The 21825-nt window shown below is 34.6% G+C and overlaps 1 protein-coding gene across 1 annotated transcript in view; it reads right to left on the bottom strand.

Annotated features, from left to right (window-relative positions):
• The window catches only part of LRBA (LPS responsive beige-like anchor protein), a 564845-nt gene that overhangs the window by 99175 nt on the left and 443845 nt on the right, over window positions 1–21825 (bottom strand). Inside the window, exon 46 of the mRNA XM_054717692.1 lies at window positions 21207–21359. Coding sequence (XP_054573667.1) covers window positions 21207–21359 — 153 coding nt within the window. The remainder of the gene's footprint in view (window positions 1–21206; window positions 21360–21825) is intronic.

Genomic DNA, 21825 nt, shown 5'->3' with positions numbered 1-21825 from the left:
ACCAAGTGTATCACTGTTGTACTTGCAGCAGAGAACAAGCTTAACAAAATGGAGGTAGTACCTGTTAACTTCCTGAGGGCAGAAATTTTAGAGTTGTACTTAAACTCTTAGAGCAAGACACTATAAAAAAGAATTTACCTAAATGCTAAAATTGTCAATACCCACCCATCTGCCTCAGGGGTGGTGAAAGAGACTATGTGTAGCATTACAGTCTGGCAGGGGTCACACATGTGGCTTAATAAGTATATTCAACTTATTGTAATATGACACCTATTGCTTACTGCTTCCTTAATACAAATATTAAGGATCAGTTTTCATATCTATTTAAAAGACTGTGAAACCGTGATATATAAAACCGTCTTTTCTAAACGAGCGTTAAACTCAGAGTATTTACTTAGAAATGTGATAAGTAGATCCTCCTCTCCTTTCCTGCCCCCTCCCTTTTGCGTTTTCTCTGCAAAGGGTTACAGTGCCTGAGACTCTGAGCTAAGGTTCTGAAAGGTGAACAACTTCTTATGTGGGTTGATGCTTCCTTTAAACATAAACCCAACATTAAACCTTACAAACTAAACAAAAACACATTTAAGGAATTATGAGAAAGGTATTTTGTAGCTTTAAAATGCAGACTTAATTGTGGAGGAAAAGTAAAACAATATACATATATTTTGTTAAATAGGTTTATAGAAAAAGAATACACAATTAGTGAGATTTAGAAAACATAAACTTCACCTAAAGGTTTTTCCTCCCCCACATAAAAGCATTAAAATAAAGGGGAGTGAGAGTGGGAAGGGAATAAGGGCTTTGAATGACTCATTCAGGTCTATTTCTATCAGTATTAATTCTTCATGTTTTTATTATACAGACATTTGGAAATGTCCTATAGACTTTGTCAGCAGTTAATGACTGAGGCCTGCAGACCTGTATTATTCGTGAGCCCCAAATTAACAGGTATTATCTTTATTTTCTAATCTTTGGGTCAGAAGTGTTAAATTATAAATTTGTAAAAGACATTTAGAAAACCATTATGTGAAAAATGAAAAGCTAACATTCATAGAATATTCATTAGAGAGTTAGTTTCAACTGAAATTGCATATTAAAATAATTTTAGGAAAAATAACAAATAAACATAGTCATCTAAGTGACTTTTTCTTATAAAACATTTGATGTAAATACTTCTTATCTTTCCCTACTTGTATAGTGTCCTAAATAAGTAAACCTGTGTAAATACAAAATCTACAACTCTGAATATAAAAGCAAAACAAAACAAAACAAATATAATATGGAATCTGCATTATAGTCATATAGGGACAAGTAGACTGATGCATAAAAAACAACCACCCTTTTTTTGAGTTGATCCAGTTAAAGTAATTGGAAAACTTGTTTAATGTTTAAAATTTACTATTGGTTTATGTTCTACTACAAATATTGGTCTAACTCTGTGGCACCTACTCTACTAAAAGCAGAAAAAATAATCATGAGGAAGATTAAAAAGAGAGTAAAAAAAAATAAAAGTGGAATCAAGGAAACAGATAAGGAGGAAGAGAGAAAAAGAAGATGAACAGACAGGGGAAGAGGGAAGAGGGGCAAATTGGCTTAGTCAAGCTCTCTCGGGAGGGTGTGCTGAGTTACCAGACCAGAAATGAGGGGTTGAAAGCTACTCCTGATAACTGGTGGAGGCTGAAAGTGCTACTTAAGTGCCGGTGTCTGTGGAAATAGAGGGAGGAGAGGTTTGAGACTGTGGATGCCAAGTGCACTCCCAGCCAGCAGAGTAAAAAGGAAGCATTAACAGTAGCCTCAGGGGAAGCCAAGCTTTCTATCCCCAGAGCCAGAGGGCAAATGTGGCCATAGCAGTGAGTAGCAGCTGGATAAAGGGATAAAGAAATAAAGAAGCCACAGGAAAATTGGCAGCTTTAGGCAAGTAAGGCAGACTAGGCCTGTCTCCATATTTAGATGAACAAACTGCCTGGAAATAACACTGTAGTCTTTCTGATGCCAGTGGGCTACTAATCAACAACTGGGATGCAATAGACTAAAATTCAGTTTACCAAGCTATGCTAAGTATTGATTTAACTCGATGGAACAGTAGTTCTGCTGAAAAGATACAACTAATATATGTTCAATGTTTAGCTTTCTAATAATCAAAATTAGTATTCTCCATAAATATCTAAGTAGTACCCCATAATTATTTAAAAGAAAAATACTTTATAACACAGTATTTGTTTTCTAAATATTATTTCATAAAGCATAGTTGAACAAACCAAAAAGGGATACATATCAAAATTCCCTATGCTTTATTAGTGACCCTCTGGCACTCAAGAGAAGGGGTAAAGTAGGAACATGAGAATCTTTGAAGGAACTCCTGAAATAATATTCTCTCATGTTATTTTCATTCATATTCTGCTATAAAAAAAAAAGGTTCAAGCCTTGGCCAGTGTGACTCAGTTAGTTGGGTGTCATCCCATGTACCAAAAGGTTGCTGGTTCAATTCCAGGTCAGGCACATGCCAGGGTTGTGGGCTTGATCCCCAGTACTGCGCATGTAGGGTGCAGCCAATTGATTGTTGTGCTATCACATCTATGTTTCTCTATTCTCACATTCTCTCTCTCTAAAAATCAATAATGTATTCCTTTTTTTAAAAAAGGTTCAAAGTACTGCCTTTATATTCAAAGATTAGATTTACCACTTTTCAAATTACTAAACTTCATATATTTGATAAACTGCAATTTGTAATTGATTAAAAAAATTCCCTTGGCCTGAGATAAGTCAATTATCTTTTCTTCATCAGGATGAAGCTAATTTAAGGTTGTTATGGAAAATGTAAGATCCCAGCTCTAGAAGAATTTCACACATTTAAGAAAATCAAACTGAAAAGGAACATAAATTAAATTATAGGAATTATTATAGAATTCCTAAATTCTATAGAAGTTTAGGGAAGAAGAGGGGTGGAATAGGAAAAAAGTTCCTCAAGGAATTTGCCAAACTCCCATGCAGCTAAGAGTGACTGTGTAAGTAAATTTTAGAAAAAGAAGCTGTTTGTCCTCTACTTTCTCTTTCCTCATTCCAAAGGGCTAGAATGTGAATATGAAAGGTGACTGTAAAAAAATGAACAAATTCCAGGCAATGGTGGAGTGGAACAAAGCAAAAGGAACTTGATGTCATTGATTAAATTTTTCATAATTCCTTGGAATGCTAAGGGCTCAGACTTTAGCCAAGAAAACAACCTCCATCTCCAACTAAATAAGTACTTTTGGGTTTATATAAAAACTGTAAATCATAAAACCACCAGTAAAAACAGCAACATTTAGTAAAATAGAATATGTATACACAATCTAACAAGGCAATGTTATCAGATGGAAGCCCTAATACATTAATCACATTCAAACATGAAATGTACTTCTTAAAGTCAGAAAATTCTTCAATACCCAGCTCAAATGTCTCTTAAATATCACTTCCTGAACAAAGTCATTTGCTCTATCATCTATGCTTCAATTTATTCCATTCTGTAGTAATTATTTCCATTATTAAATGGTGAATTCCTGCATGGTAGGAATTCTATCATATTCATCTTTGTATCTTTAAAGAATTGAGCACAGTATTTGGCACAAGGTAGATACCAATAAATATTTGCTAAATGAAACACTGGATTTTTGTAGCAATAAAAGAAATGTGCTGAAAATATTTTTTTAAAGTGCTTTTCTCTACTTGCAAGTCATGCATTATAATAAAATCTTTCCCCTTCAACCTCCACTCCAGACCCTGAATTCATAATTTATTTCTTTTATGGCATCATCGATCTCAAGTTGTCCATATCCACTAATTTTTTTGTAGTTGAAATGCAGATTCTATCAACCAATGCTAGATTGTGAACATTTAATTCATGAATTGCAGACACTTTTACGTAAAGAGTAGGCTGAACACATTTTCAGTGGAGTAATAAATAACTTCAGATGTCCTTGTGAGAAATTCAGCAACAGGACTCACCTATTAATTTTCTGTACTGAATGCATTTCCACATCAAAGAAGTGTTACCTTATCATTATTTTATGTTACCACAGAGAGATTTAATCTTCTTTTACATCACAATTCCCTTGCCTCAGTGGCCATGTGACCACTCAATATCACACCTATTCAAAATCTGTCATAAAGCTTAAAACCTACTGTCCTTATTCAATATCCATATCTATTTACTGCCAAGAGAGGTTAGGTAATTTATGGTTACAAGTTAACTAATAAAGAAGATAGGGGACTACTCTCCTAATATTCTATTAGTATATATATAGACATGTCCAAGCATTCATATACAATTTTATAACATTAATGAGACAGTTGTTATTGTAAGTGTAAAACACATGGACCAAATCCATTACTAATGCTAACTATGCTACTTAAATTTACTTGAATTAAAGTTGTAGGTCTATCAATGAAGCTTCACTGAAATCTTAAATTTAAGCCACCATTTAGAATAAGAGAGAGAAAAATAAGGCTAAGAGCAGTAAGCATAATAAAGGGCAGAGTAAAGAGAAACAAGAGAAATACAAAATACACCTGGAACTTCACAGAAAAAAAAGACCTGGAAGCCATGGTACTGTATTTATATATCACTAAAGTGAGATTTAAATTTGTTTTGTTTGGGTCTTGGGGGTAGAATGAGGATCGATGGGAAGAAATTACTGGGAAAAGATTTCACTCAGTGTAAGAAAACTTGATAAAACAATGTCAGAGACAAAAAATTCCTGTGACAATATACTACAGGTCCCAAAGATGTAGCAGAGATTCCAAAGGTGTAGCAGAGGTCTCAAAGGTGAGCTTGGTGGGTGATGGTTCTCCAAAAAGGAATCCCACTTAAGACCGGGGGTACCTGAATAAACACTATTATCCATTTACAGTCATAGTTTAAATGCAGGAGGATAACATGAATGCACTTCCCCTTTGGAAGTAAATTTATCATCAGTATATTAAATGTATTAAGAGGACAGGAGACTAAAAGGAAGCCACTGAATAGTTCAATTAGTACATAAGGAAGGCTAGTGTGGTGAAAATGAACCAAAAGACTCAGGAAAAGGTAGTCTAATAACCTGAATCAATTATATGTTAATATTATCTATTATTGTACCTATAAGATGAAACAAGATTTAAAAATAATTTAGAACTATAATTTATCCTGTTATTTATTATAACTTGTTATCTTAACATATTTTAAAATCCGTATTAAAAATATTAAGTCTCAGTATATTATGTTCAAAACTGAATTTATCTTTCTCAAAAAGACTCTTTCTATTCCTGTAATACCTTATTTCAGTTGTTAGTAATATAATTCATCTAGTAACCTTGTTAAAAATCTGAAGGTGATCTTTTGTTTCCTCTGAGGTCCATTAACCTCAGCTATGCAGAATGTCTTCATTATCCTCTCTGCCACTGCTTTAAGTAAAGTGGCCATCATCTCATGCTTGGTTCCCTTTGACTGTAACAGCCTCCTGATTTTCCTGTCTCCACTCCAGTCTAAGGAGATGAAGTACCAACTCCTTAGCAGGACATAAAGGTCCCTTCCTAAATGTGGCCTTACCCTACTTCTCAAGCCTCATCCTTGGCTATTCTTTCCCAAGAAACCTATGCCACACATCTATAAAAAATTCCATTACTACCTAGTCACTTCATATTTTCTAGATTATAAACTTATCCATATAACAAGGCACTTGTCAAATGTCAGTGCTTGGCCAAGGGACATTTTTAACCAACCTCTATTTAGTAAATAAACCAACAATCACTGTATTCTATTAGTAGTGAATTCTTTAGAATTACTGAAAAATAATTTCCCCTCAATATATTCTCCCAGAAGATTACTAAACATTTTTCTAATGTATACCATGCCACATACAATTTTCAAAACTCAATATATTTATTTTCATTATTAAAAATAAGAGCTACTAATTTTAGAAAAATTGAGAAGGAAAGAGAAATACACCCAAGCATCAACTATATAAGTCTACAGAGGTAATGAGGTTAAAATGAGGTCATCATGGTGGGTCCTAATCCATTATGACTGTTGTCCATAAAAAGGGGGGGAGGAATTTGAAATGGACATGCATACAGGGAAAAGGCCAGATGAAGACCGGAGTTATGCTGCTGCAAACCAAGGAACTACCAAAATTGAGAGAGAGGCCTGGAGCAGACCCTTCCTCACTACTTCAGAGCGAGCGCGACCCTGCTGCCACCCGAACCTCAGACTTCCAGCTCCCAGAACTGCAGGGGCACCCGTCTGTGTCACCACGGCAGCCCAGGAAACCAATGCGGCAAGTTGTGGGAAAACGGACTTCTAAGAACTTGTATAGCAACTACAAGCAATAACTGGATTCTATATTGTAGGATAAAAATTCCATAAAGAAGACATTATCAGATCAACTAACAAAATTGATATATGCAAAGTAGGTCAAACTACTGAATTAATTTAAATTTATCAAATGGTAACTGTTACTGTGGTTAACATAGGAAAATGTCCCTATTTTTATTACATACATATTGAAGTATTTGGGGTAAAGAAACATGAAGTATGTAACTCATCCTCAAATGATTCAGTAAAAACATTACACGTGTGTGTGTGTGTATGTATATATATGTATATATACATACATATGTACTATATGTGTATGCACACACAGGGAAAAGAAGAGAAGGAAGGAGAAAGCTCACATTAAAAATGGGGAAGGAGGATCATAACAATATTAAATATGGATAAAGAGCATATCAATATTCTGTGTGCTATTTTTATTTTTACAATTTTTTTGTAAGTTTGACATTATTTGCAAAAACAAAAAAGTAAAAAAGAAACTTTATTTCGCTTAGCATAATGCTCTCCAGTTCATCCATGCTGTTGCAAATGGTAAGAATCCCTTCTTTTTTACCACAGCTTAGTATTCCATTGTGTAGATGTACCAGTTTTTTAATCCACTCATCTGCTGGACAGCATTATGCTAGCGAAATAAACCAGTCAGAGAAAGATAAATATCATATGATCTCACTCATTAGTGGAATATAATGAACAACATAAACTGATGAACAAGAACAGATCCAGAAACAGAGAATCATTGATCAGACCTTCAAACCTCAGAGGGAAGGTAGAAGAGGGTGGAGGTTGGGGGAGAGATCAACCAAAGGACTTGTATGCATGCATATAAGCCTAACCAATGGACACAGACACCAGGGAGATGAGGGCATGAGTGGGGGGATGGGAGGGTAAAGAGGGGATAAGGACACATATGTAATACCTTAATCAATAAAGAAAAATAAAATAAAAGAAGAAACTTTAATGCTAGGGCACTGTTGAAAATGTTTTTAGTAGAACATACATATATAAACAACAAAGTAATAAAAGATAAAATGAAGAGAGAGAGAGAGAGAGAGGAGAAGGGAGGGAGGGAGAATAGTTACACTAGAAAAAGCATAAATCAATTCCCTTCTTCCTTTTGTTGGGGGGGGGGCGGTGAGGAGGAAGGTTCCTTTCTGGTTACCATAACCAAAGAAATTTGCCAGTTCACATAAAATTCTTAGTTGGAAAAATATGTGTTGGACAGACACCAGTTACTGGCATATCAAGCAGACATAAATACCACAGTAAGTAGTCATTTATCGGGTATCGCTGTGCAGAGTTGCAAGAAAGCATCTATAGGCAGAACAAAAGCCACAGCAGAGATGCTGCTTTTCAGGTAAACTGCCACTGCAGGAGACATGGCCCAGTGCCAGGCACAGAGGCAGCGAGGGACTGGAGGCAACTTCACAGCAGTCCAGGACACCACCCAAAGCAAAGGGGTGTGAGGGAACTGGGTGAGAAAGCCTCCTTCTGTGAATTCAACCTCCAGTCTCACTGTGTGAGCCCATTAGCCTCACTATTCTCCAACCATTATCATTAATCCCTGGCAAAATGGTAACTTCCAGCTGTACCTGGCAGCACACTGCTATGACAATTTACACGAAGATTAAAAACAGAAAAATAGTATGTTTTCTAAGCCTTTCTCTTTCTTTCTTATAAAAAGTCTCTCTCCTTCCACTCTTCTTCTGCCTTCTGACCACTAGAAAACGTAAACTGCTTGGACAAGCAGGACGCTACCACAAATGAGGTTTTGTCGCTTATTTTTATTTTCCTCAAGTCAATACATCAAGGTACTTCAATAATTTAAAGAAAAAAGTTATGAAAAATTGCCCCAAAATGAATGAAATTAGCCAATCTGTAAATAACACACTGGGGGGAGAGTATCCAAATTCTACTCACGGTGGATTTTTATACAAGCATGACATTATTAGCATGTTTAAGACAGTGATGTCCTTTTTAAAGAAAGGCTTGACAAGAGGGGGATAGTCAGCATGCAGATTATAAAAGGGAAGCACAGAAAGTAAGAATTGGGCAGTGTGTCCTACACAGACCTAGAAAAGAGGGTATTCAACCACATAAATGTGAACATACTGATTTTGTTGCAGGCATTCTTTCTCTGTATTGGGGACAGAGGTATCAGCCTAGCAAGGACATTAAGATCTCCACTGGAATCTACTTGTCATTCCATGAGGGCAGGGTCTTGTCTGTTTTGGTTGCCTATGTATCCCCAGAACCTAGAAGAGCGTAAACACTGAACAAATATTTTCAATGAATTAAGATAATCAAATTTCTCTTTTATTCGAAGTCAATGTTACCACATGTGATTTTTGCTTATATTTGGATCCCCAAACAGTTTCTGCTGGCCAGAAAAAATAAATATTCTGGTTTCCTAGATAGCAAAATTCTTCATGACAAATAATTCTGCTTTTATACTACCACTTGCAAGTTTGTTTAGTGCAAATTAATAACTAAAACATATATCAATAACTAGGACATCAAAAAAAGGTCTCTAGCTACTATTGTCAGGCTGCTTCTACACTTCTGACTTTACTGATTTTACATTTGAATCTCTTTATCTGTTGTATTAAAATCTTGATCTTGACATTAACAAAATTAATTTGCTTAATTGACAATATTCCCTTAACAGTTTCAAAAAGAACTATATCATTATTACCTAAATATAAGAGGAGTTTAAAAAGTTTAAGATCTTTTCTGGTTCTTTTGTCTATAAAACATATCTAACCAGAGATATACTTATCTTACTAAGGTTACTTATTCCAATGTGTTTTCAATTTTTAGGTATTGGATTTCCTCCTCTTTGATTTTGTTTTTTAAATAATATAAAACATTTCATAATTTCAAAGTCAAAACTATTAAGTAATATAGATTCTATTTGTGAATGACATTTCCTACTCTGTATGTCCTTGGGAAAGACACTGTAAACTGGGTCACAGGGTAAACAGGTAGGGAATCTTGCTAGAGAATGGCAAAGTTCCCTTCTTTGAAGTGTGTCATTTTGCATTCCCATCAGCAATGTAGGAGAATGCCCATTTTCCCACAGCCTCGTCAACAGAGTATGTTGGGACTGAAATATATTGGAGTTTAGCCAATCTGAAAGACACAGATGGAATTTCAGTACAATTTATATTTCTTTTATTATGAGAGTGGTTGAATATTTTTTCTTGTGTTGAAAGGACAGTGACATTTATTTTTCTGTGAATTGTTGCCATTTTTATTAGATTGTTGGGTTTATTTCTCTATAATTTTGTTATTTATAAATGAGGTCCACTAGCCATTTGCCTAAGTTTTAAATCTCAAATGTTTTTATTCAGTTTGTCATTTGTCTTTTGACTTTGCTTCTGATGCATTTTATCATGTGAAAGTTATTATCTGTGTGTAGGTAACCAAAGTGATCAGGTCTTTCTTCTCATACTTTTAGATTTTGAGGTATAGCTGCAAAAGTTTTCCCCACTCAGATTATACAGAAATTCATTAATATTTTCTCCTAGCACTGGTTTCACTTTTTCACATTTAGGTATCTGATCCTTGGTTTTGCAAAACAGATAAAAGGTGGTTTTTTTTTTATATGGCTAGCAGATACCATTTATTATAAAGTCTACCTTTCCCCACTGTTTTGAGGTTGGATGAGAGTTTATATTCCTTCTTCCCCCAACCAACACTGATCCACTAGGATAGGGCAAAATAGATACTCAACAAATATTTGATGATTAAATAAATGAATAAAAGAACATCATTTATTAACTGTACCTCAGGAAATTCTGATGAAGGTAGTGTTTTCCATGAACCACAAATATACTACTTAGTGTAAAGGATACAGTTTACACCTAAAACCAAAAATCTACATGCAAAACAGCACAGAAGTTCCACTGGGTAAGGAGAATAATGGCCCGTGAGTCACATGTGTACAGATTGAGAATGAGTTGCAAGAAGGTCATAGGGTAATATGAAGGGGTTTTTATGAAACGTTTTAAAGAAGACAAAAGTTCTGAGTAGAGCTGTTGGCGGGTGTTTTTTGTTTTGAGGCAGTGGTGGTAAGAAGGGTAAGGTTGTAAGCTTTGTGACATGGTTTGGTTTAAAAAGGAGTAGGCTCACACTGCAATGAGTAGAAACAGCATGTGGCAGGCACTGTGGTGAGTGAGGAAGGCATGTGGAATGATGTATTCTGGAAGCTAGAAGCTAAAAGCACAACTACTACAGGCTCCTGTACCAGGAAGAGGTAGAAGTCTGGATTCTCCTCCCACACACTTCCAAGTACATCACTATAAGAATGAGCAATTACTGTTACACAATTCTTCTCAACATCATGTGGATGGGATATTACTGGGGAGGAATTTTCTATTATTCTTACAAAATGTAAAAATGTTTTTGTTAGTATGTTATATTAATGTTTTTATTTATTTTTAAAAATATATTTTATTGATTTTTTACAGAGAGGAAGGGCAAGGGATAGAGAGCTAGAAACATCGATGAGAAAGAAACATTGATCAGATGCCTCCTGCACACTCCCTACAACCAAGGTACATGCCCTTGACTGGAATCGAACCTGGGACCCTTGAGTCCACAGGCCGACACTCTATCCACTGAGCCAAACTGGTTAGGGCGTGTTTTTAATGAAATATTAAGTAAAGTTGATAGGAAAGCATAGAGTTACTCCAGAAGAACCACATAATTTATATATATTTTTCCAACATAAATGTAATATACCTGGGAAATAATATATCATTTCACCTTATTTTGCTTGTATATAGCACAGTAATATGTCACTAAACAAAATGTAGTTTCTATTTCATGTATCCACAGTTCAGATCTCAGGTGTTTAGAGAATCTAGAACTTGGCAAAAACGCAAAGCATCAAAAGGCATGAATAAAATAAGCACAAAACTTAGGAAGTGTAATGGTGGAAGTCACTGTTATCCCTCGGGTTTTTACCTTGCCGACAATGCATAAAATAACAAAATAGATCTAAAGAAGATGAAAACCCTGACAGAGAAAAGTGACAGCTGACACAAGAACTCTAAAATGCTGACAGAAAGGCTAAAAAGAAAAAAAGGGGCAGTGGGGGGAACAAAGGAATGTATGTCATTTTTGGCTGGAGAACAGGAACAACAAGCTCTATATAGCTCAATAATTTTTAGGACAAGATGGAAAATATCTGAATATTTAACCATGAGCAGTGGAGAAAAGGCTATTTAACTTCTGAATTCTCTACTTAAGAGACAAAGAAGTATATAATTCATTTCATAAAAGGATTTTATTTTCTAGGAAAATAATGGAAAAACAGTTATTTGAAAGTATGAACTACATTTCAATGAAATTTTTTCTGTATGGGACTATCCCGTTCCTACAGATCCTGACATCTGAGGCACTCTTGTACTCATTGTGGAATGATTCCATCATGTAAGAGTAGTAATTGAAGTTAGTAGGTATCTTTTCTCCTTTGTTAACTTCTTTAGAAGACACAAGATTCTACAAAGCAGTAGTTATGATTCTGTATAGTGGGCTTACAACATATATGGATTAATATATATGACAATAGCACAAAGCAGGAGGGAATGGAAATGAGTTGGAACAAAGTCAATATATTTTACTGGAATTAAACTAGTATTAATGTGAAGTAGACTGAGATACTTGAGATAAATTGAAATAATTAAGATGCACTAAGAAAATAACTAAAAAAAAATTTAATGAAATGTAATGGTGGACCAGAAATACCTATTTAATATAAAAATATAAAGGAGGAATAGAAAAACAAAAAGACCCAAGACTAGAGAACATAATTAGCAAAATGGCAGATATGAATCCAACCACATCAATAATAGCATTAAATGGCAGAGAGTATCAGACTGGGTATTTATGATCCAAATATGCTATCTACAAAAGAACTGCTTTTGAATTAAAGACAAAATAGGTTGGAGGTAAAATAATGAGAAAATATATGCAATGCAAACAGTATCTGTATGAGAGTTGGATTGGCTGTGCTAATATCAGGCAAAATAGGCTGAAACATTACTAGAAACAGAGACAAATTATGATGAAAAAATATTCATTGAGAAAATATAACAATTCTAAACATATGTATACAGTGACAGACTGACAAATGACCCCCATCACAAAAAAGATACCATGTCCCAGTCTCTAGAACCTATAAATGTTAACTTATTCAGGAAAGGGACCTTTGTGGCATGGTTAGATTAAGGATCTTGACATGGGAACATTTCCCTGGATTTCCTGGGAGTACCATAAGTAATCGCATGTACACTTCAAGACAGAGATTCCACAATACAGAGGAGAAGGTGATGTGAGGACAGAGGCAGGCATCTTCTGTAGGAAGAGTAATACTGACTTACCACTTCTGGGCTCTAGAACTGTGAGAGAATAAATTTATGTGGTTTTAAGCCACCACGTTTTTGTTAATTCATTACAGCAGCCATAGGAAACTAATACACACGTTCAACAGCAGGGCTTAGAAATACATCAAGAACAAACTGACAGAGCTAACAATATTTGGGGATTTGAACATCCCATTAGCAAATATGCATAGAAAGAGACAGAAAATCAGCAAAGATATAGAAGACTTGAACACAATAAACCAAATTGATCAACTGGCATCTTTAGAACATGCAAGAAGAGCAAAATACTCATTCTTCTCAAGAGCAAATGGAGACTTCTACAATGTAGACCATATCCTAGGTCATAAAGCAAGTCCCCATACTTTTTTATTTAATCCTCACCCAAGGTTATGTTTTGATTTTGAGAGAGAGAGGAGGGGAGAAAGAGAGAAACATCGATTACGTGTCCCGACTGGGCATGGAACCTGCAACCTAGATATGTGCCCTGACCAGAAATTGAAACTGCAAGCTTTTCCGTGTACAGGACAATGCCTCAACCGAGTCACCAGCCAGGGCAAGTCTCAGTACATTTAAAACAACAAAAATCACACAAAGAATATCCTCCAATCACAATAAAATTAAATAAGAAACAAAAAACAGAAAGCTATTTGAAAAACCCACAAACATTTGGAAACTAAACAATAAACTTCCGAATAACCCACAAGTAAAAAAAATCACATGAAAAATAAGAAAATGTTATGAGATGAATGAAAATAAGCAAACAAAACATAAAAGTTTTATGGGATGCAGCAAAAATAGCACAAAAAGAGGAATTTATTGCTGTAAAAACCACTATTAAAAAAAGCAAAAAGAACTCAAGTTTAAATTGTTTCCCACATCAAGAATCTAGTAAAAGAGCAAACTAAATTCAAAGCAAACAAAAGGAAAGAAATGAGTATTAGAGTGAAAGCCCAACAAAAGAAAGACAAACACAATAGGGAAAAATCAATAAAAATGTGGTTTTTTGAAAAAAAAAAATCAACAAAACTGACAAACCTTTAGCAAGAATAACCAAGAAAAACAAGATGATCCCAATTACCAAAAATCAGGATGAATAAGGTAACATCACTAACAACCTTAGAGAAATTAAAATGATTTAAGGCATATAATGAATAACTTTTATACCAATAAGTTAGAATATTTAAGTAAATAAATTCCAAATTACTGATACTAATGACAGAAAAAATATAAAATATGAATAAATGTATAACAACTAAAGAATTGATTGGTAATTTAAAATCTTCCCACAAAGGAAATCTCATGTCCGGATGGCTTCAGTGGTGAATCTGACCAAATATTTAAAGAATAAATAATACTAATCTTTCACAAAGTCTTTCAAAGAGTAGAGGAAGTGGGAACACTTACTACATCGCATCCTATGAGACCAATATTATCCTGATATTGAAGTCAGACACTCCTTAGCATAGATGAAAAATCCTCAAAAGTAATAATTTCTCAATAAAATATTAATAAGCAAAAATTCCAATATACATCAAGAGAATGTATACCATCCAAGTGTGATATATTCAAGAAAATACAAGATTGATCTAACATCCCAAAATCAATTAATGTAATAATCATATTTTACTTTTTGTTTCCTGTTTGGAAAACTGTTCTCTATTTCAAGATCACAAAGAAATTCCCCTGCATTATCTTCTAAAAGTTTTTCCCTTATATTTAAAGCTTTAGTATACTTTAATTATTGTTTGTGGCATAAAAAAAGGTTCCACTTTCATTTTTTTCTATATTGATATTGTTGTTACGGGTTAAACTGTGTCCCCAAAATTCAACTGTTGAAATCTTAACTTGCAAGTAACACATTATATGACCTGATTTGGAAATAGGGTAATTACATATGTCATTATTTATTTTAAGGTGAGGTCATACTGGAGTAGAGTGTGATCCTCATCCAATATGACCGGTGTCCTTATAAAAAGGGGAAATGTGGACACAGACAGGACACAGAGGGAGGAGGATGTGAAGAGACACAGGGAGAAGACAGGTGCCAGATGCACACAGCCTAGACAGATTCTTCCTTCACAGGCCTCAGAAGGAATAACCCTGCTGAACTCTGATTTCAGACTTCCAGCCTCCAGAACTGGGAGACAATAAGTCTCTCTGTTGATTAAGCTACCAGTTTGTGGTACTTTGTTTTGACAGCCCTAGGAAATGAATACAATAATTATTTATCTCAGCACCTACATTGAAAAGTCCTGCCTTCCCCCACAGATTTGAAATATCAGCTCTACAACAGATGAAGTTTATTCATATGTCTTGGTCTGTTTGTGGGGTCTCTGCTCACCTCAGTTAGTCTGTTTCTCCTAATTTCCCCCAATTACTGCAGCTTTATAATAATTCTTGATATATATTAAGAATCCCTCTAAAACCTGTTCCTGTTCTCAGAGGGAGTCTACACTATAATTGGCACTTTGCTCACTCATAAGATTTTTTTCATATTCCAACAAAATAAAACAAACCTGCTGGAACTTGAATTGGTTTTTATTTTGAATTTATAAATAAATTTGTAGAGAATTAAGAACCTATCAACATGGGACACCCCACTTACTTAGATGTCATTTCTGAACTATTAATTTCTCAGTAAATTACATGTCAGGACTAAAAACAAACCAAACAATAGTATTTAAGAATTTTTTCAAACTTCGTACAAATGTGCCCCCATTCTCCAGGGATTCAGATCCAATCACTGCAAGGAATGGGGAGGGCAGAGGGAGTGATAAGTCCAGAGTAGAGAATAATTAGTACCAACTGAAGCTACCATGGCTATATACATTCTTGGCCACATCATTATCAATGTGGAAAAGGAAAAGGCAACTGGAAAAGGAGCAATATGAAAAAAAAGCATGTTAGCTTTCAGCAAATCTATACATACATATATATATATATATATAAATATAATAGAGAAATATGCTAATTAACCGGGACACCATAATGGGTTGACCAGACAGGAGGAAGTTGCACGTTCAGCGTCGGGGGCGGGGCGGCAGGGGCCTCCGCGCTCCTGCGCTGGGGGCGGGCCTGATCAGGAGCGGCCGCAGCTGCTTCAAGGGCCAGAGCGGGCAGCAGGACCAGACCGGCAGCGGCTGTGGCTGCTGCGGGGCCTGGGGAGCGAGGCAGGGCCAGACAGCGACTCAAGGGTGGGCAGCGCCGCACAATTTCGAATTGCGCGCTGGGCTCCTAGTAGATATATATATTGCCTAGTCAGCTCTCTTAAGAAACAGGCTTTTAAATGCCATTTACCAGGAAATAGAAACAAGGATGTGAATAAAGGTCAAAAAAAGTACAACCCCTTTCAAATCTCAATCAAACCTCTCAACCTTAAAGTGTTTCTAACCACTGTAATTTGGAACATAATATGCCACTACAATAATCTAATACTACATCATTACAAACTTAGCCATCTCAAGCTTTAGGTCTTGCTATAGGCACATACAGCACTTTTTAATCATGAGATTCTTGTGTCAACTATACTGACATCACCTGAGAATTGTAAATTTTCCATTCAAATGAAAAGGTTAGAAAAGATTGACCCAATTCATTCAGATATAAGATCTGTGAACAGATTTTTATTTAGTAATAGATAGGAAAAACAAGGATGGTAGAGAAACAAAATCTGAAAAATTTTGTTTTCTCTCAGACAAAAAGATTTTAAAAAATCATTGCTTTTAGTTTATCCATATATCATCTGGAAAGGAGATAACATACTCATTTTATTTTTCTTTCTGTCCTCATGTAAAGTAACTACTCATGTCCCCATTATGAAATGGTAGAGAAGACAAAAGCTACAAAAGCAAATGTGATTCTAACTAGCAAACTCGGGTCAATTAATCAATAGATGCCTTCCTTTATTAGATTCATGCCACCTCTCAGCCCTGAGAAGTTTTCTATGTCAACAGCCTAAGCTATCAAAGAGGAAGAAACCTCCAGAAGAGGAGTGATATAGTCTGTCTGTTCTCTGGGTCTTACAGGACTGGTACATAGACGCTCAGTCAATACCTGTGATATGAATGAGTTACCTTTATTAAAATTTAAATAAACTATATATCCTTCAGCTAAAGTAAAATGCTCCATTTCATCAACTTTTATAAATAGACCTATCATTCTGCTCATGATTTTCTTTTTCTCTCATTCCACTTAAACTCTGAGGGTTATAAGAGGCAGCATAATATAGGTCCGTAATATCAACATTATATTGTAAGAGATATATGATGAGAGGTCTGAACGCATACATTTTTATATTATTTGAAAGTATGAAAGCCTGTTTCTCATTTATATTTCTGAAGCAGAATAAAAAAATTTGTTTTTTGTCCAGGTAATATTAAGTAACACAGACCAATCTTTGGGATGTAAAGACTACTTTGATTTTACCAAGATTCCAACTCTTCAGAACAAAGAAAATATAATTTATTTACCAAAAAGACTAATCAGACATAGGTGGGTTTTCCTTCTAAAATACACAGGATATTATCTTCTGTGCATAAATCCAACACTTTAGCAATCTGCCAATCCTGCGTTTAGATCTGCATTACTCACAGGAAACTCCGAGGATTAAAATGGCTAGGTAAGACAGCAGGTATGGCCTTCTAACGCAAACAGAAAATGTAGCATTACCAGTCCACCATGGAAATCATGTTCCTAAAAATGTCCTATCCCCTTGAATTAATATTTGGGCAACCAAATACTTAAAAAAGATGTGCTGTATATCTTAAAATGAGTCTGTCGGTTAATTAATTCTGTGATCCCCTGCTACCAGCAGAGTGTTGTACAATCTGTTATTATTCACTGTCCTATAGATCATCTGTTCTTGGTGCTGGTTTGTTCCAGGAAGAGAGACAGCTGCAACACTATATCCCTGTTCAACCTGAGGACCATCTGACTTTAATTGTAACACACAGCTTGATGTGGCTCTGGCTACAAGAAGCCAAAGTATCGTCTGTAATAATCTGGAAAAGCAGAAACCTGCCAACAGAGGGCTGAAAACAGGGACTTGTGCTGTCTGGCTGCCTGACGGGCTGCAGGAAATATGATTAATGAGTAAGGTATAATGATATCAGGAACCCGATTAGCACCACAAAAAGGTCACAGATCAAAGTAGTATGCATTTCATGAGCTACAATCATTGCATAAAATCTGTGGACTTGAAGAGGTAAACCAAAAGGAGGAGGGGATAAAACCCTTATGTGATAACATGCTAACAGATACATAAAATACCATACTGATAATTCAGTCACTTATACAAAGTTAACAGGAAATTACGAAATGAAACAATATGGACTGTGCTGTAGGAAAGCTTTGTTCATCATAGGTGTATAATAAATATTTTTTGAATGAATGAATTATTAAATTCTTCCATAAAGACATATATAAGTAAAATCAAGTATCCTTCCTAATTATGGATTAAAATGATCAGAGGTGTAAATATTCAACTCTAAACTATATTTGCATTTAATTTGCAGTGATTTTTAAAAATATACTCTGCTAAGAATGTATGCTTATTCGAAGCCTAAACTATGAAGACATTCGTAACACTTATAGGAAGAGGAATCACTGGGAGAAATGTGTAAGGACTTAATAGGTTATAATAACTATGCAGTTAGCATTCACAGTCATGTCTAAGTTTAAATCAGGGGCAGGCAAAACAAAATCTGACTGGAAAACAATGTGGTAAGTTGCCCTTCTTTTCTTTTTCTGATGCCTTTGGGAAACGAGTCTCAAATAGATCTGGTTCTTCTGAGAGTAAAGATGAAAAGTACTATCAGGAGAATGGCTTACCTCAATCTATACAATTACATTTTCTTAACTGTCAAAATATTGTTGAAAAGCTTTTAATACAATTAATTCAATGTCTCTGCCTCTTAGACCTCTTTTAAAGCAAAGTAAACACACTAACAAACTTTTTTGTACTTTAAATGATACTAAATATGGTTATGATTAATAGAGAGCTGACATCCTTGAGACTTACAAGTACAAATCATATTTGAGAAAAAAACATTTCAATAAGGAAATGATATAATATGATTTTAATTATTTTCTTAAAAATTTATTCCAGATTGGAGATGATTATTTATACTTTTTAAATATTACATAAATGTTATTTTATACCTACCTAATGGTAAAAACATGCTTTTAATTGGTGATTCCAAAGGAACCATTGAAAAATGAAAAAGACAAGTCACAGATGAGAAGAAAAGTATTTAGAAAAGATATGTTGAATAAAGGGCTTTTCTAGAGAATAAAGATCTCTTAAAATTAAATAATAAAAAGATAAAGAGCTCAATTGAAAAATAGGCAAAAGATGTTCACAGAACATACGTGAGTAGAAAATAAGCCGGTAAAAAGGTTCAACACCATTAGTCATTTGGGAATAGAAAATTAAAATCAAAGTGAGATGTCTACTAGAATGGCTAAAATAAATACGACTGACAATACCAAGTCTTGGCAAGGATATGGAAAACTGGAAGTTCACACATTGTTGGTGGGAATGCAAAATGGTAAATGTGTTCTTATCATATGACCCAGCAATTAAGCTCCTAGGAATCGAAGAGAAATGAAAACTGATGTCCACTTTAAGACATATACAGATATTCATAATAGCCTCAAACTGGACAAAACACAATGTCCACAAACTGGTAAATAGGTAAACAAAATCTATTGTATCTTTACAATAAAATGCCATGCAGCAATACAATAAAATTAACGACCGATATACGCAGCAATATGGATGAATCTCAAAAACATCATGCTAAGTGACATAAGCCAGGCACAAAAAGACAACATATTGCATGATTCCATTTATATAAAATTTCGAGAAAAAGCAAAACTAGAGAGACAGAATCAGTGGTTGCCTGGGACAACGAGTGGAAGCAGAGACAGACTGCAAACAGGTACAAGGAAACTCTTTGGAGTGATGCAAGTGTTCTAAAGCTGGTCACACAATTGTACAAATTTACTAAAACTAAATGAATTTGTGTACGTTTAAAACGGAGAATTTTATGGTATGTAAATTATGCCTCATTAAATGTGTTTTTAAAGGGCAATCTCTCTCTCTCTCTCTCTCTCTCTCTCTCTCTCTCTCTCTCACTCTCGCTCTCTCTCTCTCTCTCTCATACACACACACACAAACAAAACTGTAAAATGACTATATGTTCTATTGACTTCTATGTGCCCTGGGAAACAAAATCACACAACTATAGACAACTGTCACATTTAAAATCTGTCTTCTCCTTTAATATATTTCAGACTAAGTTTTGTCTTTTGCTGTCATTTTAATAATTTAATGAGAATCTTCAAAACTGCGTGAGGTGGGAGTATAATGCCACATGTACCTTAACACTGTGATAGAAAAAAATTTAAGGAAAAAAAAGACTGTAATATAATAATATTTGGTACTATTTTCTGAGTGCCTACTATAAGGCAGAGACTATTTTAGATATTTTACACACACAATTAGAATTTTATAATAATAATTTCAAAATTACAAATGAGGAAACCAAGGCTCAGAAAGACTAAATTCCCTAAGGTCCCATAATCAGCAAAGTGATTTATCAAGGATTAAGAAAACTGGTCTAACTTCAAAGCCTATGTTCTTTCCACTCCCACTGCATAGCTCTCAGCATATATGTATCATGTGAAATTTCAGGAAGAATGAGATTACAATTAGGATCTGGAAGACAGGATTAAAATATAATTGTCGGTATAAAAAGTAAGAAATGCCACCTAGAAAACTAGAATGCAATAATTTTTCTTGTTTAAATGTAATTTAGATTTCATCTTTAATATGGAGTATAAAATATTACTTTTAAACACTAAGTTTAAAGCTCCCTGCTAATAAACGTTTATGAAAATTAAAGGCAAAAAGGAAAAGTCATATTACTTTTTTATAAAACAGCTAACCTGTATGATAGGACATTACAGAGTCCACTAGAGAAGATTCTGAGGAATTGTTTATAAGCACAATAATTAATGTGCTCTTAAGCGTTCATATTCTAAATATCACAAGAAGAGTTTCTTCAAAAGACAGAGACGGGATATAATTTGAATATCATTTCCATTACCAAAATGTGCAATGGTCTCCTAAACTGGTATACAGAATTATGTTCTGCTGGTACAAGAAATCAACGTGGGAAAAAGCAGTTTAACTTACAATTTAGGCTTATAATTTTGAATTATCACATACATATCAAAGTAACTTAAATTCTATATAAGACAACAAAAGAAACCATTGGACCTTTCATGTCAATAAAATTTTATCAAGTTTACATGAAGATTCATGAACTATTATGTCACTCTCAGTTATCCTTCATCATCTCCAGTTTTGTCCAGAAGATCAAGGGTTAATGATTATACCAACACATGAAAGATACTTTGAGAAAAGAAAGGCTCATGACAGACAGAGTAGATGATTACTATCTTACCAATCTGTTTATGCGAACAAATTCTTCTGAGGTTTTGGCCCAAGGAGGAAGTTCAACATCAGACACTACTGTCCCATCATCCATCACTCCAAGATTATAATCATTGAAGTTGACAAACATCTCAGGGAGATAATAAAATTCAGGGATCAACTCCTATTAAAAATAAAAGACAATGTCATATTATAAATTACAGAATACTGACTAGATATTCATAAAAGGGCCTAATTACTTCCTATTGTGAAGGAAAACAAATGTTTCTCTCTCTTCATACTACAGCCCTATCACAAAGTTTCTATTAGTGTAGACAGATCCCATCCAACCAAATTGAAATAACCTCTTACTGATTGGTTCTATGCTTTCCTTCAGGACAAATAACCTCAAAATTCTTAAATACCAACATTTGAGTAATTAATATTTGAGGTTTGACAAGATATAAACAGAGATTAACATGCTGCATCTATAACAAGTTAAACTAGATATTTTGAGATATATGGAATTTTTGCCACTGCCTTGATCCCTTCATTAACTAGGAAGATATTTATTACATTTTTATGTTTCAACAATATATTCTGTTCATATTTCAAGACATTCAGATTTAGTTTTAAGGTACTAATACTGG

The sequence above is a fragment of the Eptesicus fuscus genome, chromosome 6 (genome assembly GCF_027574615.1).
Source record: "Eptesicus fuscus isolate TK198812 chromosome 6, DD_ASM_mEF_20220401, whole genome shotgun sequence".
Lineage (NCBI taxonomy): Eukaryota > Metazoa > Chordata > Mammalia > Chiroptera > Vespertilionidae > Eptesicus > Eptesicus fuscus.
This window is presented reverse-complemented; position numbering and strand designations above follow the sequence as displayed.